The following is a 24,928-nucleotide window of genomic DNA, read 5'->3' as shown; positions in this document are numbered from 1 at the left end:
AGGTAAACAGAGATCTGAGTCAAGAAAACAATTGAACATTCCTGTAGGGAAACAAATCTTGGATAGTTCATGGCACGAGCAGACAGTCGAGGGAAATTGACAGAGAGACAGAGAGAGACAGAGACAGAGACAGAGAGAGAGAGAGAGAGAGAGATACGTACCATACTTTACTGACAAATCTATAATGTGAGCTGTAAGGGTCTGTTGTTTAATAAAGTTGGAAATTAAATATATGAACAAATTTAGAATGATTTCAATAGAATATTTACAAATAATTTTCTCCAATTCTGTCCTCATTACACTCCTACATAGAGATCTCTACAGTTTTCAATGTTTAGTGCTATACGTGACATTCTGATTCTGATTTACAAGTTGATATATAAAACAAACACTAAAAACGACTTCACGCTACAATTGAGAAAACTTTCTGATGTTAAATATTAATTCTAGAATTCAACAACAAGTCAAGGTTCTAGTCTAGTGTGGAACTAAAATGGTGGATGTACGAAACGAAGACGTGGGAAATGACGTGACAATAGTTAGACGTGACAACAGAGTGACCATTAGTGTGAACACGACAACATAGAGTGTGGACAACAATGACACTAGTGTATGTAAGAAGTAGATCTGGTGGATACCAACCTGGATCAAGACCCGATCCTCTGTGGCTGCTGTCATCCTCGCTACCTCCTCGACCACTATCACTGGGGTCAGAGTTCCCGCTGGACTCGCTGAGGGCATCCTCCCCGTTTCTCTTGAGAAGCTCCATGAGACGGATCTAATAGAAGAAAACTTGGACTAGAACCAGGGAGTGTATGTCTGGTCACGAGTGAGGAAGACAACACAACTACAATTATCAACAGCTGAAACAACTTACACATAGACTGTATTAGCAACACCACAGATCGATTGACATCGTAAACACGACTGACAGAGACAAAGACAGTATCAACACATTGTGAGATACATAGACAGTATCAACACATTGTCAGAGACAAGCAGTATCAACACATTGTCAGAGACATAGACAGTATCAACACATTGTCAGAGCCAAGCAGTATCAACTCATTGTCATAGACATAGACAGTATCAACACATTGTCAGAGACATAGACAGTATCAACACGGCTGACAAAGACACAAGCAGTATCAACAAGACTGATAAAGACACAAGCAGTATCAACCAGACTGATAAAGACACAGATAGTATCAACATGGCTGACAAGACACAAGCAGTATCAACCAGACTGTTAAAGACACAGACAGTATCAACACGGCTGACAAAGACACAAGCAGTATCAACAAGACTGATAAAGACACAGACAGTATCAACAAGACTGACAAAGACACAGACAGTATCAACAAGACTGACAAAGACACAGACAGTATCAACAAGACTGACAAAGACACAGACAGTATCAACAAGACTGACAAAGACACAGACAGTATCAACAAGACTGACAAAGACATAGACTGTATCAACAAGACTGACAAAGACACAGACTGTATCAACAAGACTGACAAAGACACAGACAGTATCAACAAGACTGACAAAGACACAGACATTATCAACAAGACTGACAAAGACACAGACTGTATCAACAAGACTGACAAAGACACAGACAGTATCAACAAGACTGACAAAGACACAGACAGTATCAACAAGACTGACAAAGACACAGACATTATCAACAAGACTGACAAAGACACAGACAGTATCAACAAGACTGACAAAGACACAGACTGTATCAACAAGACTGACAAAGACACAGACTGTATCAACAAGACTGACAAAGACACAGACAGTATCAACAAGACTGACAAAGACACAGAATGTATCAACAAGACTGACAAAGACACAGACTGTATCAACAAGACTGACAAAGACACAGACTGTATCAACAAGACTGACAAAGACACAGACTGTATCAACAAGACTGACAAAGACACAGACAGTATCAACAAGACTGACAAAGACACAGACTGTATCAACAAGACTGACAAAGACACAGACTGTATTAACAAGACTGACAAAGACACAGACAGTATCAACAAGACTGACAAAGTCACAGACAGTATCAACAAGACTGACAAAGACACAGACTGTATCAACAAGACTGACAAAGACACAGACAGTATCAACAAGACTGACAAAGACACAGACTGTATCAACAAGACTGACAAAGACACAGACTGTATCAACAAGACTGACAAAGACACAGACAGTATCAACAAGACTGACAAAGTCACAGACAGTATCAACAAGACTGACAAAGACACAGACTGTATTAACAAGACTGACAAAGACACAGACAGTATCAACACGACTGACAAAGACACAGACAGTATCAACAAGACTGACAAAGACACAGACTGTATCAACAAGAATGACAAAGACACAGACAGTATCAACAAGACTGACAAAAACACAGACTGTATCAACAAGACTGACAAAGACACAGACTGTATCAACAAGACTGACAAAGACACAGACAGTATCAACAAGACTGACAAAGACACAGACTGTATCAACAAGACTGACAAAGACACAGACTGTATTAACAAGACTGATAAAGACACAGACATTATCAACAAGACAAAGACACAGACTGTCAATCCCTCTTACCTCCTCATCTTGAGGCGTCCTCTTTAAATTTATTTGCTTCTCCTGGTTGCTATGACAACCCTGACTGACAGGTATATTCATGCCCCCATTGGTGACCAATTTATTGCTGCTATTTGCTGGTCTGTTTGTCGAGTGCTGGGGAAGAGATAGAAGAAAAAGTTTAGAATGAACTAGCAACACAATTTAGAAACAACTTTCTGTAAGACATCATGTAACATGACGTAATAATGTGTTCTAATATGTAATGAGAAGTAATGTGTAATTCGATGTAAGAGATGTCTGTGCAAGTTGAAAATCAAGCAGCATGGACCTGTTGGAACAACAACAAGATGGAAAATGACATACTGAGGCAATGAAATATATGAAATATTGACGCAATGAAATCTATGAAACATTGACGCAATGAAATACTGAGGCAATGAAATCTATGAAACATTGACGCAATGAAATACTGAGGCAATGAAATCTATGAAATATTGACGCAATGAAATCTATGAAACATTGACGCAATGAAATACTGAGGCAATGAAATCTATGAAACATTGACGCAATGAAATACTGAGGCAATGAAATCTATGAAACATTGAGGCAATGAAATGTACGAAATACTGACGCTATATAATATTGACGCTATGAAATATATGAAATATTAACGTTACGAAATATTAGCGTTATTAAATTTTGACTTGATGAAATGAAATATTGACCCATATAGAGGCTGTAAAATATTGATACCTTGAAATATTGCTAATATATTCAATGCTTCAAATTTGTTTTATTTATCAAATGTGAAAGGCAAATTATCAAGGTTTCGTACAATGAACTGGAAAGATCTTTAAAAAAAAAGATTGTAAAGGTAATTTATTAAAGTCTAGATCTAGACCGCTCCATGCTCAAATAATCTTAAGCTGATATCTTTGAAGAGTTTCCCAAACTGCACAAACATCTAGATCTGTGTTTGTATGTTTGTACGTTTGTAATGTAGCTGATAAGAACGTGCGATGTTTTATGTCAGAGAGAGCAGTCAATAAATATCAATGGCGGTACTTCATAGGACGTGGTATTGTCATTGTACGTAGCCGTCTACACACACACACACACACACACGCACAAGAGAATATTTAAAGAGTCAAAGTCTTAAATCTGCCAGATAAACTCTACCCCTAGACAAAGTTCCACTACCAATATTTGCTATTATCGACCGGATCGGTTCCATTTCTTTGCATGGCTGCAACACACACAAGCGAAAACAAGTTGGGGTGAAAGTTCTAGTCACTTCTGCTAGCTTTTGACACCATTTAAAGAAAGGTCCTAACCAATACAGCGCCACCTGTCTTCAAATAGTTTCCAAACTGTCAATGCAGTGGAACAGTTGCGGGGGATTTCAATATGGAAATGTTTCAGACTGTGAAGTATTGGGCGTGTTTTCACATGGGTCAATATATAGCACAGCTCAGTCACGTGATAGTTGACTTCAATGGAGTTCAATTGAATAACTTTTTTTCTATTAACCACGTCAGAGTGGACTCAAAGTCCAAACAGTAATCCTGCTACACTTTGTGTCACCTGTACACGGTCGTCTGCAGTTGAAGAAGTCTGCAAAGATCGGTTGTCTGTGATAATACTCTTTGATTTAATCATTTGTCTTTTCTTTTTTATTCTCTGTGTTTTGGTTAGATTGATAAAGATTTTGATAATAACTAACTAAATGACGTGAGTTAACATAAACTTTGAATTGACAAACATTAGATTACAAACAAAATGACTAAATCAACATAACCAATCCATCTAACAAATACTCAAGATACAGCAATCACATCTGAGAAATTGATAAATAGACAAGTGACAACAGCAACAAGAGAAAAACAATTTAACTGATCTCCAAGATTCAACATGAAATCTACGCCTCTGAAATTTCATTCCACTGTGTAGCCAAAGTTCTCGCCAGTTGTTATGAGCACCTCCCTCTCCCACGCCGATGTCTCCTCTGAATACAAACAAAACTTAAGGTGTGAACGTCATTCAGTAAGAAAACAGCCTCGCCTGTCAACGGATCAGCACTCGCTACAAGAAGTCTCAGAAGTTGTCGTCCTGGAAGCACTCGTGAGCTTTGAAACACGACCTTATAAAGCAGAGTTAGTTCTTACTTTGAAGCTATTGAAACTTGACTGAAAGACTTCACGGACTACACTGACATAAACAATATGTACACCCTAGACTCTTTCATTAGATCTCTCTAGAAGTTATTTCTTTCAGTATATATCAACTTCTCAAATCTCCAATCTAGTTTTGTTTTGCTTGACTAAACAATGAATGGCTCTGAAAGATATTCGTTAAGTGTTCTACTATGATGTTCTACTGTGATGTTCGGCCATTAAGAAGGCGTATCAGAAACAAAAAAAAGTGTGTGTGGTGGAAGCATTTCTTTTTTCTTTATTTGTAATCTCCATGAGCTGCCACTTCTTCACCCCCACGCAAAATCTCTTTCTAATGAAACCAATGTCTTCTATACGCTGTACTCCTGCTAGTGACCTTGATATTAGTGACCAAAGTCCAGCCATTTTCCAGAGAAACAGGAAGTGGAAACAGGAAGTGGGCAGCACACTTGAAGAGCTGGCTCTTTACAATCTGATTTCAATTGTCTCTCAAAGACAAAGACTCAGTACGAAATTAAAACAACAACATCAAACGAAAGTCTATGAGAACATACATTAGAACGTAGTTTCTATGCAAAACACCAGCTACCAAACATGAACTTATTAGCACAGAATATTAAGACAAAACGAGAGGCGCAAATTGTGAGTACACCACACAAACTACTAATTAGGAGTACAACCTGTAATAAGAAGGGCGTGCACGTGAGGACTTCGATATGCCTAGGCACAGTGTCAATAGAGAGCCCTTGCAATCCCGAGGACCTGTGTGGTTGAACACCCAGAACATCCCCAAACCCGGGCCTGGCGCGGCGTAACATAAACCTTAGTGCAAGTAATTTGTATCATTTCAAGAGTTCACATAAATGTATTTATAATTCAATTATACGATATGATATCAATGTGATGTTGACACAATTATTATAACAAGCATAAAGAATCTTAAATCTATGGTATCAAGTTCCGTTAGTTGAGTGACCTGTGGTACCAAAGTAGTTGAGTGACCAGTGGTGTTACCAAAGTAGTTGAGTGACCAGTGGTGTTACCAAAGTAGTTGAGTGACCAGTGATGTTAAAAAGTAGTTGAGTGACCAGTGGTGTTACCAAAGTAGTTGAGTGACCAGTGGTGTTACCAAAGTAGTTGAGTGACCAGTGGTGTTACCAAAGTAGTTGAGTGACCAGTGGTGTTACCAAAGCTTTCCTCCTTGCGCCTCCCTCCCTGTACCGCAACTCTAGGAGTGTGGGAAGCCTCTACTATAGTATGTAACGTTTTAGTAGATGATAGCTCTATCAAAGCGATATAGAGAAAACGAAAGTACTGTGTAGCAAATGTGACATCGTTCTAATATCTCTCCCCCCCCCACTGATCTATAGACTCCACAGTGAGACCACTAGGGCTCCAGAGAAGAAATCTCCCTGATGGTATATAGTTACACAACTTCTAGAAAGATGGGACAGAGTATTATATCACTGTGTATGGGTTGTCCATATTGGCCATTGAGTTACCAGTTTCGTGTACACTTCTGTGTATTGTGCTGGCTACTCAGTGCCGAGGTTGCCGAGATTAGAACTGAGCTCCAGCCACCATTCATTCAGTAGAGGTCGAGAAAGTTACATTCATGGTGTTAAGTTTTAGACTGGCTACTAGACTCTTCAACTTGACAAAGTTTTTGACATCATATTTGGGTGTCAATACAGGCCGAGATCAGTTGAATGCTGACACTGACATAGTCTTGACAGTGCTCTAGACACACTTATTCACTCTATAATACCTCTCTCTGTCACACACACACACACACACACACACACACACATGTAGGCTAAACAACAGGCAGGTGTTCCGGGTCTGTCACCAGTTGAATATATAAAATCTTATCCTACTGCCACCAAGTGTATACCCCGCTCCCAGCAACCTAGAGCATGAGAAATTTGTTACTAGACCTTGGTACCATACCTCCGCAATCCCCCCGAACGCTCGCGACTTGCTACCATTAGACTCCCCCCCCCCCTGTAGATAACCCTATCAGTACACAATACCCGCTTTCTCTTTTAACACACTAGATGTAATGGTTTAAACCCAGATTTGTTGAAAACTAAATAACATTTTTCTGTTTCAACTCATGAGTTGACTTGGTAACACTGAGTTAATTGTCTAGGTTTTTAAAACCCATGTCGATCAATGTTTAGAACTATATTTCATTTCAAGTGGGTGTATGTTTGTGTGTGGATGTATGTGTGTGTGTGAAAAGAAAATGCAATTTTCGTTAGAACACACTGAACAGGATACAATGTCATCTGATATCTGTGGGAATGTTATGCGTGGATCTGTCACTTGATGTATTTAATGTACCACATATTGACAGACATACAGGTAGAGAGACACATACAAATGTCAACATATAAGTTGCAGAACTACATAGAGCTACATATAGTTAGATGTATTTATCTAGTTCCCAGTTTAGTCTAGAGTTGTTCTATAAATATTATAAATCTATAGGTCAGAGTATGAATGGTGTCAGCTAATCGTTAGAAAAAGTTTTGTATTCAACTATGTTACTGTCACTTGATGTCAACAATGTTACTGTCACTTGATGTCATATTTTGTGACAATAATCTCCACAGTTTGTAACGTATCCCCTGTCTACAAAATCGTTCAAGTGTATTTTCAAAGGTGATGACGTAATGACAAACGAGGTCATTGAATGACTTCAAAACAATGTCAGAGTTTTGACACAGTGTCAGCCTGAACATATTCTAACAGTTTGAAATATAATATGTATGACATTTGACATTCCTCTCAGTAAACATTTAAACAGGTCTTACAGTAAACATTTAAACAACAGGTCTTGCAGTAAAAATTTAAACAATAGGTCTTATAGTAAACATTTAAACAACAGGTCTTACAGTAAGCATTTAAACAACAGGTCTTACAATAAGCATTTAAACAATAGGTCTTGCAGTAAACATTTAAACAACAGGTCTTACAGTAAACATTTAAACAACAGGTCTTACAGTAAACATTTAAACAACAGGTCTTACAGTAAACATTTAAACAACAGGTCTTGCAGTAAACATTTAAACAACAGGTCTTACAGTAAACATTTAAACAACAGGTCTTACAGTAAGCATTTAAACAACAGGTCTTACAGTAAGCATTTAAACAACAGGTCTTACAGTAAACATTTACCAAACTTGATATAAATTTGTTCATGAGATCTTTGTTTGTTAATGCTGAAACTTGTCAAACTTTAATTCATTTCACTCCTTTAAATAATGAGGAAAACTTTAACATAATAGACATTGTTGAATAAATTACAAGGTGAAAGAGTGAATCAAATGATTCACCAGTCTTAAGTTTAAAGTACCCATATGAAAGAAACTGATAGCACAAGAGTTCAAGAGGTCATCTACGGTGTTTCAAAGACCAAAACTTCACTTATAAAAGAACAACTAAAAAGCTAATCATAACCCTTGACCTTATCTCTCCGTTCACTAAGCTGCCCTTACAACCTCCTAGGAAGTCATCCGATAGAACATGGCATCCAAAGTTTCGTTCACTATACTAGAAAGTTGATCTTATTTTGTGTGTTTGCCTAAATAGAGACAAACGAGGTTTCATGTATCCACAACACATATAGACCATTATTGTGACGTCATCAACATCAGCAGAGCCTTAAGTCGCGGTAGGACTGTACCGTCTTCCACTGAATGCCAGGATGTCATGCACAACACTTAAGTCTGCTAGAGCTGCTCGATGGGAGGCTTGGAAATACTTCCGTCGTCCACTGATTCATTGTCAGGCTCGATCTAATTCCGTATAACTTCTGTATGCTGTAAAGAATACTTTTATACTTGAAACACTGATGATATTATTGAAATCAAACAATTGAAATGTTGGCCAGAAGTAGTTAACACTGTGGTACGTGACAGAACCTTGACACTACAGAGATGTCAAACTAAGAGAGACACTGTAACTCATTAGGATAGGCAAGGAAACGTACTAATAATTGATTAACTTCCCTTAGTATCAAGGGCAATAACTTAGTGACACCAAATGACAATATTCTCAGAGCGAGTACATGCCTCACTCTCCATGTGTGTGAGTACATGCCTCCTTGTGAGTGACCCATAGCCTCAAAAATGGGCTCAATATACCTCCCTTCTCTCCCTAGTCTATTCCTCTAGTTCTCTGACATTAAAAGAAAATCAGGTTGTTGCTTTAAAAAAAAAAACAAGTTTTTTTTATTCCATTTTTTTCAAGTTTCTGTTTAAAGAGAGAAAAAAAAAAGGGGGTGGGGGTGGGGGTGGGGGGAGGGCGTGTGACTTTGGAAGGTCATAGGAGGTTTGGGGTAGAGGAGGAGGTGGCGGGGGGAGAGTAGGGCACTGGATCGATCCGGTTTCTTTTTCCTCTTTCTGTACAAAAGAAGAGGGAACAGTCAACAGAAGTTACGCGGGCCGACATGTTGAATTCACAAGTCTATGGAGCCCGACTAGAGGAGAAAATCAACTGAAATTTTGAGTCCACGGAGCGGTCCAGACATTGCAAATTAGCCGTTTGTCAAAGCCACAGTTAGCCAAGAGGAGCTGGAAATATTCTCGGGGGCTGCTCTGTGGGGTGGGAGAAGGCCAAAGAACTTTTCCCTGGCAGCTATTGTCACGTGGACGTTGAACAAATTGTTTCATCTGAATTTGTACAATTGATAGAATTCTATTTCCCCGTCCCCGCCAAACCTTTACGTCTGCTCACATTTCCCGCCATCTTTGCTCACTCACACCACACATTTCAATTGTGACGTTTGGCAGAAATGAGGTCACCAGTGCCTTTAGGTCATCAGATATTTTTGACCGAATCTTGAGTTTTGATTTCTTATTTTTTCCTTAGCAATTTTACAAAATTGATGATTTTAGAAACTCGTTAAGTTCTTTGGTTCTTGAAGTTCTTTGAGTCTTCAGAGATTGTGTACCTGAGTGACTTTGTCTCAAAACTCAAACATTCAAAATGGTGAGCTTTATGGATGACAAATAAGATCAGAAAGTTTCTAAATGTGGTGTCGTGTCATAGGTGTTGTGTATGGTGTTGGTGTGTCGTGTGTGTTGGTGTGTCATGTATTGCCTAGACAGCTATACGATGGTAGTTTAACAAGCTTCGAATGCTATGAAACTTCACTTGATATAAACTGCTAGAAATGTCGAGGCAGCTGGGTGGTCAAGGGAAGTAATTAGAACACAGTCTACTCATTCTCTTTCCTTGTAAGCTTCAGTGTCTTGCTGTTTCTCTAGCGCTATAAAACACAATCGCTCGCTAGTTGTGCAGGCTGCCAAGTTTTCTAGTGAGCAATAGTCATTGGGTGAAATGGAATACAACGAAACTAGGGATGTGCGCCACGTAGCAAGTATAACAACATAACTGGAAAACACCCTACATTATAGATGTAATATATAAAATAGAATGTAAGGTGTATGTATGTCTGTCATAGAAATCAAAACCGTTTGACCAATCCTAATGAAACTTTGCATGGATGTTCCTTAGATATTAGCAGTAATCTAAAGGAGATGTCAAGTTGCTCTAAGACAGTTAACAGGCAGAGACATATTGACATAGATTTTAAGTATTACAACTGTAGAGATGCCATTTAGGGCAAAACAGAAACAGAAAGAAGAAAAAGAAAGAGCAGAGCCGGGGTCAAACAAAGCGAGTGTGTGTGTGTGTGTGAGTGTGAGTGTGTGTGTGTGTGTACAACAAATCGGGACAGTCATGACATGAGTTTCATTTACGTCTAGACAGAAATTTGAAAAGTTCAACTCGAGTGTGTGTGTGTGTATGTGTTGGTGGGACGCTGGGACGTGTTTGTTTTATTGCATAATTATCTTTTTTTTTTAATTCATAAGACTTAATACAGTGAGGGATCCTATTGAGTGCATTACTCATTCTAGGAGATGAATTGGGGGAGGGGTGAAATAACTATTTACACACACACACACACACACACACTCAATGTATGAATAAAATGAATGATAGTCTGAGTAAATCAAGAGAAAACAACTCCGGTGAAATCACTGTGAGAAAAGAAGCAGAGTGATGGTCCGTTTGGATTAGAAAGATTTAAACCTCGGATCAATAGGTCTAGTAGTGGGAAGACTTGGAGCTGGGGGGGGGGGGAGGGGCGGTGAAATGAGAGAAAACCAGCAGCGAATTCTTTGATTGTAGGAATCAGTATTTTTGTGGTTTTTAAGAGACTCCTCTTGAAATACTTAGTGGCTAGTGAACGTATATTGGTTGTTTTTGGTAACGTGTCATAACTTAGGGCTGTAAATGTGATCTAATGTAGATAGAACTGTTAATATTACAAATATATGGGTCTTATGAATACCTTTAACAGGTAAGCCAAGTACAATAAAAGGTATCCCAACTAGAGCGGTGCGAAACATTGGCAGCATGAGTGAGTGGGTGACATATTATATCTACCTAGTTCAAAATAAAGAAATCTTTAAGAAAAACAAACAAAGCTTGTATAAGAGAAAGAATCGCATATTTCAGACATTCCCTCTCAATACTGCAAGATTTATCTCCCTACTTCTAAATAAAACATATTTAATGAACACTAATTAATTAATTAATTAATTAATTTTTTTTTTGGATTCCAGTGTTGTCATCCATAATGAATATTGTTTCCATTCAATCCCGAGAAGTGGGAGAAATAACGTGTACAAGACGAGCGGACAGACAAACAGACAGACAGAGTGAGTTGTTATAAGTAAAAGGGCTTCTAATAGCCTTTGACTAAAAATCCTTTTAAAAAACAAAAACAAAGCTTATCTAAAGGGGAAGAACTCCGTCAATAAAATTATCTCTACCAATAATGTACAAGTTATTTTCCTTATTCTATATCAAACAAAATAATTAATTACCAATTATTTTGTTTATTGATTCATGTTTTTGTTAGGTAGAATAAATATATAGGTTTATAAAGGTTATCAACTTGATCGGAGAATGCGTGGTGGAGATATAGCGTTACAATTATTTATGGGGACTAAACCCAACAAATTTAGCTAAATGTGTTAATATTAAAGTATTAGTTTCCTTGTTGCTATTAAACAAAATAATAAATTACCCGCAATTAATTGTCTAACTGGTTACTTTTAAAAAAAATTGATACATGTCTTGTCTATGTCAATGAATAATTGCGCGAAGTTTCAGCTTGATCCGAGGTTGGGTGTGGGAGAAATAACGTGTACACATTTTTTACCAGACAGACAGAAAGAGTGACTTTGTAAATCTAGTTACATTATGTTCCTCTAGTTTGGGCACAAGAACCAAAGAGACGCAACATTTCTTTCAAGCAGAAAAAGATGGGAGGTTGGGGGTGGGGGCGGTGGGAGACCTATTTTATTTCAAATTGTTTTTAAATCTTTAGGTTACATTTGTAATGTTATCCGTAAAAATGTAAGGATGTACTACTACATACATGTCTGCAGGCTTTAGTAGATTAAAGAGGAGTTCAGGACAAATGTTTGAGAATCTCTGTGAATGAGCTCCCCCAAAACCTAATGAGACCTAATTATCAATGAGTGTAAAATACCCACATAATGAGACACACTGTTAATTGGTTGCGTGTTTAGTCTTCGTCTCGCCTGGGCCGCTCTGCAGGCGCATTCCTTCGATTTCTAATACAACACTTGCACAAACAAATTCTCCACAGTGTGGCCAGAACTGACATGAAGATTTTGTCACATTAACAGAATAGCAATTTGACATCGACATTGTATTTAAGTCACGTGACGTGACACAACACACACACACACACACTAATCATCTGGTATTTGGTTTTCGTGATTTTATCAAAGACTAAAAAAAAGCAGATTCTAGAATTGTGTCTAATAGTTTGTACTGGGGTGTGGGTGTGAGGCTAGAGTCACCACCACGACATCATCTTCATGATTAACCAGCAGATTTCAAAATGGTCATCTACAAACATCAAGACATTGTGATCGATTCTGAAAATTAAAGATAATTGTAAACATTTTTTTAGCCATAAAATGACCACTTCGGCATAGCTCAATTGGAAAGGTCCTTGAATTTCTTATATCTTAAACAATATTATTAAACTGCAAAAACAAACAAGTCTGACCTCCAAACAGCACTGAACTACATACAGCATTGACAGTCATACATTAAATGACCTTTAAACAGCAATGTAATGAACTTCATACAGCAATCATTGGTTGACTAAGAAAGAGGAAAGATTTCCTAGAAATGACGGCCGTGTAATGCTCGGAGACAACTGACCTCCTTGAAATGACCAGTTGACCACTGGGGTATAGAAACTTCTGCCAGCTCTCCAAATCATTGTTTGATTAAGTTGAGGGCAAATCTGCTTGGTCCTCCAGCGGGACATGGGACGTGAGTGGGTCCTGGCAAATTGAGGACATCAGTCAATATCTATCTGGTCTATATTATATCAGTCAATACCTTGTTTATGTCTATCTCTGGTCTAGGTGTAATCTATATCTAGTCTATATCTTTTCTAGGTCTAAGCTATATGTAGTCTAGGTCTAATCTATATCTTGTCTATATCTTGTCTAGGTCTAAGCTATATCTAGTCTAGGTCTAATCTATATCTAGACTATATCTAGTCTAGGTCTAATCTATATCTAGTCTATATCTTGTCTAGGTTTAACCTATATCTAGTCTAGGTCTAATCTATATCTAGACTATATCTTCTCTAGGTCTAATCAATATCTAGTCTATATCTTGTCTAGGTCTAATCTATATCTAGTCTAGGTATAATCTATATCTAGTCTATTTCTTGTCTATGTCTAGTTTCTAACTAGTCTATATCTTGTCTAGGTCTAGTTTCTAACTAGTCTATATCTTGTCTATGTCTTGTTTCTAATTAGTCTATATCTTGTCTTTGGTATATTTGTGGATGTAAAAAGTATTTTTTTTTAAATCATGTCCTGAGAGTAATTTCTTTCAGTTTTGACCTAATTCTCTTTCTGGTTTCTGAGGTTTCACAAAACAAGGGGAGACTACTACGACCCAGATGAAATCTCCTGCAGGAATGATGGCGTGGCGTGGTTTGAACTCGGGATCATCATGACGATAGTCCAAGTGGAATGCCTCACGCCCAGAGAACCTGTTGGGTTGGAAGCTACGTTCTAATACAATAAAGAGGGCGTAGTCGAGACCAGACAAACAAACAAACAAACAAACAACTCAAAGATATGTGTAGATGTATTCAAGAAGTCTATAGTGTAGGTCAGGAAATAGAAACTTCAAACAAAGAAACAAATCAACTCAAAGATATGTGTAGATGTATTCAAGAAGTCTATAGTGTAGGTCAGGAAATAGAAACTTCAAACAAAGAAACAAATCAACTCAAAGATATGTGTAGATGTATTCAAGAAGTCTATAGTGTAGGTCAGGAAATAGAAACTTCAAACAAAGAAACAAATCAACTCAAAGATATGTGTAGATGTATTCAAGAAGTCTATAGTGTAGGTCAGGAAATAGAAACTTCAAACAAAGAAACAGAAAAATGTCAATAGGAAAAGAACAAAAAAAAAAGAGTGTCTGTGTGTGGACGTGGAAGTGTGTGAGTGCGTGTGTGTGTGTGTCACGGCTATCCCATCAGCCATTAACTTCCTGTCTCCAAGTTCTAGTAATTAGAATTAGAGCATTACACGTTTATTTACGACAACTTTCTATTTCTCCTTCTCTTTCTCCTTCTCTTTCTCCTTCTCTTTCTCCTTCTCTATCTCCTTCTCTTTCTCCTTCTCTATCTCCTTCTCTTTCTCCTTCTCTATCTCCTTCTCTTTCACCTTCTCTATCTCCTTCTCTATCTCCTTCTCTTTCTCCTTCTCTTTCTCCTTCTCTATCTCCTTCTCTATCTCCTTCTCTATCTCTTTCTCCTTCTCTATCTCCTTCTCCTTCTCTATCTCCTTCTCTTTCTCCTTCTCTATCTCCTTCTCTATCTCCTTCTCTATCTCCTTCTCTATCTCCTTCTCTTTCTCCTTCTCTATCTCCTTCTCTTTCTCCTTCTCTATCTCCTTCTCTTTCTCCTTCTCTTTCCTTCTCTATCTCCTTCTCTATCTCCTTCTCTATCTCCTTCTCTATCTCCTTCTCTATCTCCTTCTCTATCTCCTTCTCTTTCTCCTTCTCTATCTCCTTCTCTATCTCCTTCTCTTTCTCCTTCTCTATCTCCTTCTCTTTCTCCTTCTCTATCTCCTTCTATATCTCCTTCTCTATCTCCTTCTCTTTCTCCTTCTCTATCTCCTTCTCTTTCTCCTTCTCTATCTCCTTCTCTATCTCCTTCTCTTTCTCCTTCTCTATCTCCTTCTCTTTCTCCTTCTCTATCTCCTTCTCTATCTCCTTCTCTTTCTCCTTCTCTTTCTCCTTCTGTGTGTATTTGTAGATTTGCATTTTTCGTATAACTTTTTCGATTTATGACTCATATTTCTCTCATATTTGAGAGAGAGAGAGAGAGAGAATAAAAGAGAGAGAGAGAGAGAGAACAAATTAGACAGACGGCAAATTGGAACGAATCATGGCAATTGGGGGTCAGAAGATCAGAAACGGGGTCAGCGTCTGGAGGAATGCAGGATTGAGCACGCCATATTGACTTCTTACGACCTGACACACAAACTCTTGGGGCTACACTAGTCTGGCCCTGAAGCAAGAGGGAGTCAGTCAAAGTTAACTCTTGGGGCTACACTAGTCTGGCCCTGAAGCAAGAGGGAGTCAGTCAAAGTTAACTCTTGGGGCTACACTAGTCTGACCCTGAAGCAAGAGGGAGTCAGTCAAAGTTAACTCTTGGGGCTACACTAGTCTGGCCCTGAAGCAAGAGTCAGTCAAAGTTAACTCTTGGGGCTACACTAGTCTGGCCCTGAAGCAAGAGGGAGTCAGTCAAAGTTAACTCTTGGGGCTACACTAGTCTGGCCCTGAAGCAAGAGGGAGTCAGTCAAAGTTAACTCTTGGGGCTACACTAGTCTGGCCCTGAAGCAAGAGGGAGTCAGTCAAAGTTAACTCTTGGGGCTACACTAGTCTGGCCCTGAAGCAAGAGGGAGTCAGTCAAAGTTAACTCTTGGGGCTACACTAGTCTGGCCCTGAAGCAAGAGGGAGTCAGTCAAAGTTAACTCTTGGGGCTACACTAGTCTGGCCCTGAAGCAAGAGGGAGTCAGTCAAAGTTAACTCTTGGGGCTACACTAGTCTGGCCCTGAAGCAAGAGGGAGTCAGTCAAAGTTAACTCTTGGGGCTACACTAGTCTGGCCCTGAAGCAAGAGGGAGTCAGTCAAAGTTAACTCTTGGGGCTACACTAGTCTGGCCCTGAAGCAAGAGGGAGTCAGTCAAAGTTAACTCTTGGGGCTACACTAGTCTGGCCCTGAAGCAAGAGGGAGTCAGTCAAAGTTAACTCTTGGGGCTACACTAGTCTGGCCCTGAAGCAAGAGGGAGTCAGTCAAAGTTAACTCTTGGGGCTACACTAGTCTGGCCCTGAAGCAAGAGGGAGTCAGTCAAAGTTAACTCTTGGGGCTACACTAGTCTGGCCCTGAAGCAAGAGGGAGTCAGTCAAAGTTAACTCTTGGGGCTACACTAGTCTGGCCCTGAAGCAAGAGGGAGTCAGTCAAAGTTAACTCTTGGGGCTACACTAGTCTGGCCCTGGAGCAAGAGGGAGTCAGTCAAAGTTAACTCACGGGCAAGGGATGACCTGACTGCTATCATAGTCCAGATAACATTTCTGCTAAAGAGTTATGCTCCCCTATTTTGAAGGGGGGACCCATTGCTTCTACTTATCTCCCCCCTTCATTACTACGTATTGGAATGTCGACAAATGAGGAGAACACTATGCATTTAGAAAGCTTCGAATATTTGTTGAAATAACATTGTCAACTTTCTTTCTCTACTGAGACACTGATGCTATTTAGTAATAGGGCAGAATAAGAAGCAATTATTAAAATCACACTAATTATGCAAATAAGGATAGACCAGATCTTGGTATACAAAAATACATTGCCATGACTTTCTTTCAAATAATAATTGCAAGTACAGTGGATTATATACATTGAAAAATACGTAAACCAAGACACGCTACAGGGTTTAGAAACTTTAGTTGAGGTGGTTCCAACTACTATAGACTTCAGCATCCCAAAACATTGAACTTCCATATGTCCATACACAATTCTATCTACATTGCTAAGTAGTATAAGGCGTTTCATGTGGCTGAAGTGAACCAAATGTCCAGAGCATAGCTTTCAGTATTTCTCCTGTAGAGCACATTCTGATATTGGACTTGTTTATGTTATAACATATTGAGTGGAGAGGAGGGGGTGTCTTGGTGCTTTAGGTACTCTGCTTACACAATGCGAGTCGGGATTCGAACTCGAACCCCCCATGCTTGATAGCCAAATGATGTAGCTCACTCAACAGCACATCCCATTTAGTGCTAGCATTAAACAAGGCCGGTTTTAAGTAGAAAGCCTAACATCAATAGCAGGATTCATTCTGTAAGTGTAGGTCAATACTACACTCACTGCTCACCCACGTGAGAGGCCTCAATTTCGAGGTCACCTTAAGGTGTACGCCATCTCTGAACGAGATCACATGACACTAGAGGCAAAGAGAGGAACCTCAGACCGTAGCATAGTGTCAGGGTGAACACACACACACCTACACATGCCCACACATACACATAGCAAACACAGGCGTGCATGTATTTATGAACCATCCCCAGAGTGGTGTGTCAGGCCGGCAGTGAAATGTATAGGTCCTCCTCAAATGTACACATAGATCTGAGAAATGTAAAACTTCCATCGGTACCTGTGTGTGGGGAAAACACATACACATATACACACACACACACACAGGTCTCTAGAGAGACACGGCTGAATGAACATAACAGAAGTGTAAAGTTGAAACATTCTCTGCCATTTCTTCACGGTTCAAATTTCTTTAGAAATATTTAGAATAAGTTTTTTTTGGCAACTGGAAAAAAAAATAGGGGGGGGAGGAGTGTCTTTTTATTGTAAGCATTTCAACCTCTAAACTGTTAGAAAAAAATGTCCTCCTAGCCTGTAGGACCATGTATAAAAAAAAAAAAACTGTTTGAAATTTTGAAGCATAAATGTTTTATTATTAGATTTTTTGTATTGTTCGTTCTAAGCGCTTCGATTCAAGAGTCTGCTTGTGTATGCGCATGTCTACGTGAAGGCTATTGCAAACTCTCACGCTATTGGTGGGTTGTCGTAAAGGGGAGAGCACTCTATTCAAATTGGTGAACGGAACGTAAAAAAAAAAAAAAATATGAGTGGGAAAAAAAAAGCAAGAATGAGGTCTGGGGGAAGTGAAGAGGGGCGAGGAGGAGAGGAGAGAGGGGAGAGCATCAGGAAATTTAGTTTTTGCAAATGTGGTTTTAAAGATGTGAAACATAAGTTATTGGAAACACGTCAAGGGAAAAACAAAGGCATAATTCTTATCCCATAGATAGATATGGCTCCTACTGTCTCGGAAGACAATGGATGCGCCCAGATGAGTCACTGGCTTTGGTTTCGTCTTGAGACGGGGCAGAATCTGGAGTGACTTATCCTATAGGCTGGGACAACATCGTATAAGTGTTCTTACTTCCTTAGGGCCTTTCTAACAGGAACATGTTAGGCCTAAATCAGCCAATGACTTGGTAGAAGTCAAGTCTCTACATTGACACGTGGAAACACGTTGGGCGTAAGGATCTTCTTCTTTAAAGTGAAGTCTGATTGAAAGAGAGAAAGAGAAGAAGTCTGGTAGAGAAAGGTAACTGTGTGTGTGTGTGTGTGTGAATATAATGACAGAGACAGGAAGAGAGACATGGAGAAAGAGAAAGAAAGAAAAATACTGACAGAGAGAGAGAGAGAGAGAGAAATACTGACAGAGAGAGAGAGAGAGAGAGAGAGAGAGAAATACTGACAGAGAGAGAGAGAGAAATACTGACAGAGAGAGAACGTAGAAAAGTAAATGACCAAAGCAAGACGTCATAAAAAGCTCAGTTACTTAAGAAAAGTGTAATAGTAGTTCAACCACTGGTCACTCAACTGAGTACTTATCATTTTTTTTAAATACAGTTTCATGGCCGCAAAAATGCAACTCTAGAACAGGAATACAGGCACAACTTTTCTTAAGGTTTAGGATTTAGTCTAGATCAGGAATACAGGCACAACTTTTCTTAAGGTTTAGGATTTAGTCTAGATCAGGAATACAGGCACAGCTTTTCTTAAGGTTTAGGATTTAGTCTAGATCAGGAATACAGGCACAACTTTTCTTAAGGTTTAGGATTTAGTCTAGATCAGGAATACAGGCACAACTTTTCTTAAGGTTTAGGATTTAGTCTAGATCAGGAATACAGGCACAACTTTTCTTAAGGTTTAGGATTTAGTCTAGATCAGGAATACAGGCACAACTTTTCTTAAGGTTTAGGATTTAGTCTAGATCAGGAATACAGGCACAACTTTTCTTAAGGTTTAGGATTTAGTCTAGATCAGGAATACAGGCACAACTTTTCTTAAGGTTTAGGATTTAGTCTAGATCAGGAATACAGGCACAACTTTTCTTAAGGTTTAGGATTTAGTCTAGATCAGGAATACAGGCACAACTTTTCTTAAGGTTTAGGATTTAGTCTAGATCAGGAATACAGGCACAACTTTTCTTAAGGTTTAGGATTTAGTCTAGATCAGGAATACAGGCACAACTTTTCTTAAGGTTTAGGATTTAGTCTAGATCAGGAATACAGGCACAACTTTTCTTTAGGTTTAGGATTTAGTCTTAACTACCTTTTCCTTGCACATCTAAAAAAAAATCACCTTGTCCTCGAGAGATAAGGGTTCAATTCTTGCAATACTGTTATACCAACACAAGGACCATGTCCATTTCATTTGGCCCATCACAGAGTGAGTACACGCTTGGAGCTCAAGGATTTCAGTGTTAGCCTCCAATAAAGATACCAGTGAATTTATCGGGGTTTAAACGCAAAGTTTTCGTTTCAGAAGTATCTACTCTTATAATCTGACCACTACGTCCGTGTTGCTATAACAGAAAGATAATTCTTAAATAGAAGACCTTGACATAGTTCATGTGTTTGAGACCAAAGATTCCATAGAAGTTTATGTCGCTCAATAAAAATCATTAACATAAGTCCTTACCTTCAATTAATCCCACCTGATCCCACGCCCCTGAATACAGTCAGTCATTCAGACTCGAACTCGGATGTTTACATACACTTGTTACACTCCAACTACTCGGCTAGAGGTCACTACCGCCCCATCTTTCAGAATTCTCTGAATGGTCGATCGGTGGACCCTAGTGACTTGTGGAGTGGGTGAGCGCCTGGAGCCCTAAATCTATATCGAAATGAGAAGAACGACAAAAAATACAAACAATAAAAAACCTAATTTTAATGTTCACTCATGCTTGAAGCTTCAACACAATTGTCCCGTCCGACCATTTTTGCTTGGATTCATCCGCCATGATTGTCTCACGCACTGCGGACTCAACAAAAATCTGGCACAACTCGGCACTACTTTTTCTTCTCCATCTTGTTGTTTTTTTATGCTATGATTATTATTTGCTAGCATATTCTGTCGTTTCCCTTCCCACAAGCCCCTTCCAATAAAGATTACCCACCCTTACATCCCCCCTCCCAGCCTAACTTGTTTTTTGTTTTTTTTCAATCGGACATTCGTTATTGCAATGATCGCTAGGGTGCAGACATGCTGTAAACGGTTTTTGCCGGTGGTGAAGCCGGCCTCGTTGTGACGCGGGGGTAAATGGATGTTTGCTAATATGTTGTTTGTATGTTGCTGAATGTGAAAGTGTGTGTGTGTTTATCTGTCGGTGCGTGCGAGTGCGCGTGTCAAAGATCTTTTGTTCCGTGGCTGTTATTGACTCCATTGATTGAATGATGACTGACCAGCAGAGCGGATGTTGTTAACAATGATGTCAGAGGATGGTCAGACAGAAGAATGGAAGCACTCTGGGGCTCAGAGATACTCTGATAGAACACGAGTATGATAGGCATGTTGGGGTTAGCATGGCACTTAAAGTACGCATGTCATAGTGTCAATTACAGGCAACCACAGACTCTAATAAGATGGACAAATAGATAGATAGATAGATAGATAAAGAGAGAGAGAGAGAGAGAGAGAGGGAGGGGGAGAGAAACAGAAAGCCCCGCCCTAACCTCAGCTTTGCCAGGCTCCACGTTGATAAATGTCCAGCATCATTCCTATTCAAATATCTATTTATACATTCAAGCAGAGAGTTCAGAGTTCACGAAAGAGGAGTAACTCCGGTCAGCAGTGTAATCATGCAATAAATATTTATCTTCTTTTGGGGGTCACATCAGCAACAACTCTACTTTGTCCAATTATCTCAGTCCATGGTCTAGTAGCTTAATGGTTAGTCCCACAGTCGTACATAGTTTGTGGTGGTGTTGTTTCAATATAGTTATTAAGTTATTTATGCAAATGTAAACTCCAAACAATAGTAGGCTAGTATCCAAATCTCCTCTAGACAGTTTCTGTTCTCCACTGAACAACATAATCATATGACAATGTTGACATTTGTATCATCATAAAGAGATGTTGAATGAATGTCACCTTAAGAACCTTGTCAACCCGTTTATCCCATGGACCACATCAGTAATGTCCACTATCCCCCACCGCCCCCCGGTGTCGCAGAGTCCGACCACTAACACCACACAAACCAAATAACCCTCAAACAGTATTGACTGGCCAATGACTTGAAGAGGTTGTTCGCACCCTGGTCTCAGAGTAAAAAGGTTTTGTTGGTAGCTCGCCTAGATTCCCCTGGAGATTTCGGCGCCCATTTCCACCCCAGTGCCCACTCCTGCTCGCTCGTCATCTTTCAATTCCCTGTCCTTAGAAAAAAAAATGACAGGCCATACCGGCTTCCTCTTCGATTGATCTTTCATAACTCAAAAATCCACTTTCCACAGCGAACCTTCAGGGAAAACTGAGTTGGGGGGGGGGAGCCGAGATGAGCGGGGGAGTGTGGGGGGCGATCTCTTGATCGTTCTAATTATAATCAGGACATGCGCCCCTGAAAAAAAGATGTTCTAGATCTAATTAGAAAACAGGGGGAGAAAACTGAAAACTGAAAGACTTAAGGGAAGCCAAGTTGTCAAACCGCAGATTTCATAATGATTAAGAGTTATGTCCCTTGGCGACCAATCTGATTGGCTGGTACTGGAAGCTTCGCGGAGGAGTTAATAAAATTATGTCGATAACAAAAGTTTAACCTGATGTGAATTTTTGTTGAGGATACGAAACAACTTTTTTTTTAACGAGACAGTTATAACGCATATGGTTGTCCAAGCTGTCCTAACGACTCAAACAGTGAAAGCTATGACTTCATTCTTCCATTCTAACAGTTTTCGCTTGTTCCTTACTGTGCTCTTGTGTGGATGAAGTGTATTCTAGCCAATTTTTCACTCACGTTAACAGTAACCCCTGGATCAGTTTTGTTCTCTCTTGGACACCTTTCAAAGAAGCTGTTTCATGAATCTATTCACGGGGACCCTAACCAGTAGACTGTTGTTCAATATGCGCTATATCCAAGACTCCAAGTGCTAGTGTATTACAGCACACTCATACACTTTTCTCGACCCACCCCAGTTTTTTAAAATCCAAAGTAGCTGTTCTGTTCCGATGTACTTTGAAGTCCCATTAAAACGACCCACAAAAACTTTATTAAAGCCAAACCCGTTGTAACCCTCCAAGCCGCCCCCCCCCGATAAGCCCCAGATCCCCCAAGAGGCTACCCCCTCCCCAAGAGGCTACTTTTCTAAGACATGTGATAACATGTTAAATCACGAGCTAACTAGGCAAAAAGTGGCGAGTGTTTCTCGCTGTACTGATTATCTTTAAGTCTCTAGATAGTGTCATAACTACTGGGAGAGTTTCTTAGTTTTCAAGTGGTCCTGAGATAACCGCCCTCCCCCGCGCCTCGATGTTGATTTAGTCACCAGTAAACAATAGCTGCTAGAGCAAAGCGACCTGGTATGATTAGTTCAACTATACACTTAGCCAAAATAAACCCAGGAAAATATTATTAATCTAAATAACTGAGTTCTATGACTGTAATATGGCGGGATGTATCATTACTAATGTCAAACTAGTATTATTTCAACCACTAAGTGATCTGTTGAACAGAACTGCCTTTCTTCCGATTGTAGGGTGTCATTGTTCTTTAATAAAAACAAATATTCAAAACTTCCTAAACTTACAAAGAGTTCAGTTTTATTTCATTCACTCTGCGAGTTGGCAACAAATGTGTGGCTTTCAGCCACTGTGAAACTTTAGTACAAACAGAAGTTCCACATGAGGGAGAATGCTGTTTGACCACTTTCGTGATTTTTAATTTATTTTCTCCATTCACCGACTAGGATTCGCCACTTCTTGTAACAGTTACCCCTCCCTCCAGCCTACAAACCAAGGGAAGATATTTAAATCAAAATGGAAATTAAAGGTTTGCATAATTTTTAACTTGACCGTCTTCTGTTGACCGCCAACATGTCACCGTGCCAGTGCAGGATTTCGGTTGTAATTAAATCAACCCTTTTCTATCCAATTTTTTGTCGAATATCAAATCTTTTTTTAGAATCAAGTTCTTTTTTTTTTAACTTCCCCTCATTTCAGTCTCTTCTCTTTAACTCTGTTTCTTTCTCTTCTCTTTAGCTCTGTTTCTTTCTCTTCTCTTTAACTCTGTTTCTTTCTCTTCTCTTTAGCTCTGTTTCTTTCTCTTCTCTTTAACTCTGTTTCTTTCTCTTCTCTTTAACTCTGTTTCTTTCTCTTCTCTTTAGCTCTGTTTCTTTCTCTTCTCTTTAACTCTGTTTCTTTCTCTTCTCTTTAACTCTGTTTCTTTCTCTTCTCTTTAACTCTGTTTCTTTCTCTTCTCTTTAACTCTGTTTCTTTCTCTTCTCTTTAGCTCTGTTTCTTTCTCTTCTCTTTAACTCTGTTTCTTTCTCTTCTCTCTTTCTTTCTCTAGAACAAGTCACGATGCTGAAGAACAAATTGCAATTCTCTAGAACAAAATCAACTGATGCTGGGAAGACCATATGACATTTGAAAACAGAAAATTCTAAACTAATGGCGACAGTTGGGGCTCTGTTTGGGTCCAAATGAATGGGAAATCTTGCAACTCTGTTTGTATTGGGTCGCAGTCCCTCAGGGGAAGGCCAATGGGCTGGAAGAAATGGGGGCTTTCAAAAATAGAAGAGATTACAATTGGGAAAGAGGCTAATGGGGTCTCTCTCCCTCCCGATGCTTGGCTACCGAATGAGATTGTCGTTCCCCTTCGCTCCACCATCAACATTGACGTTTTGCACACGTGGCTAGTGGACGGGGAGATGATGAGACAAAAAAATGTTCTGTTTAAAATTGTCAAAAATTAAATTATTCGAAGCCATATGATGAAGAAAGTGCCGGCAGGACTGCAGAAAGCGTTATGACTGAACAAACCATTTTGTGGAAGCGGAAGGAAGTGGTGACACATACGACGCTACGCATGCGCACTTTTGTTTTAACGCTGTCCTCTTTTTCTCGTTGTCTTTTTCTTTCAACTTTCCCCTTCCCGTTTTATGACGAGTCCGTACCAGTGACCTCGACCTTCATATATTTATCCATGGAAGACTTGATCCTCAGGAAATTGGTAGTTTGTCAGACAGTGACCGCTCTAAACTCTGGTCCAACTTGATTTCACCCAGGCTTGGTCAAGAGCTTCAGAAGATCGGACTTTATTCTCTGATGGGTGCGCGTGTGTATGTGTGCATGTGACTGTGCGCGTGTGTTTGTGTATGTTTCTATTCGAACGTTTAATCACATTCTAAGATGTCAACCATAATTTGACTGTAATGTTTGTTATTTTCTCATTTCGAGCTGATCCTGGTTTCAAATGTCTTGGCGACCTTCTTCTGTGCAAGTCTGTCGTCTTCTTTTTATTTCTTTCTCTTCTTTCTGCTTACTGTCTCTTTGTCACTTACTGTTCGTTTTGTCCTAAACTCTTTGTCACTTACTGTTCGTTTTGTTCTAAAAACTTTGTCACTTACTGTTCGTTCTGTCCTATACTCTTTGTCACTAGCTGTTCGTTCTGTTCTATACTCTTTATAT

General features: G+C 39.4%; 1 protein-coding gene across 5 annotated transcripts in view; it reads right to left on the bottom strand.

Moving 5' to 3' along the window:
- The window catches only part of LOC106054677 (putative protocadherin beta-18), a 61,656-nt gene that overhangs the window by 11,912 nt on the left and 24,816 nt on the right, over positions 1–24,928 (bottom strand). For 4 of the 5 annotated variants that reach the window (XM_056038260.1, XM_056038259.1, XM_056038257.1 and 1 more), the window contains exons 3-4: positions 2,626–2,760; positions 643–778 (exon numbers count right to left, since the gene is read on the bottom strand). In XM_056038260.1, coding sequence (XP_055894235.1) covers positions 643–778; positions 2,626–2,760 — 271 coding nt within the window. Of the gene's footprint in view, positions 1–161; positions 202–642; positions 779–2,625; positions 2,761–24,928 lie in introns of all 5 variants that reach the window. The other variant, XM_056038261.1, reaches the window with a different exon arrangement.

This window comes from Biomphalaria glabrata, chromosome 8, assembly GCF_947242115.1.
Source record: "Biomphalaria glabrata chromosome 8, xgBioGlab47.1, whole genome shotgun sequence".
NCBI classification, from domain to species: domain Eukaryota; kingdom Metazoa; phylum Mollusca; class Gastropoda; family Planorbidae; genus Biomphalaria; species Biomphalaria glabrata.
The sequence above is the reverse complement of the archived record's forward strand: the minus strand, read 5'-3'. Positions and strand labels throughout refer to the sequence as shown.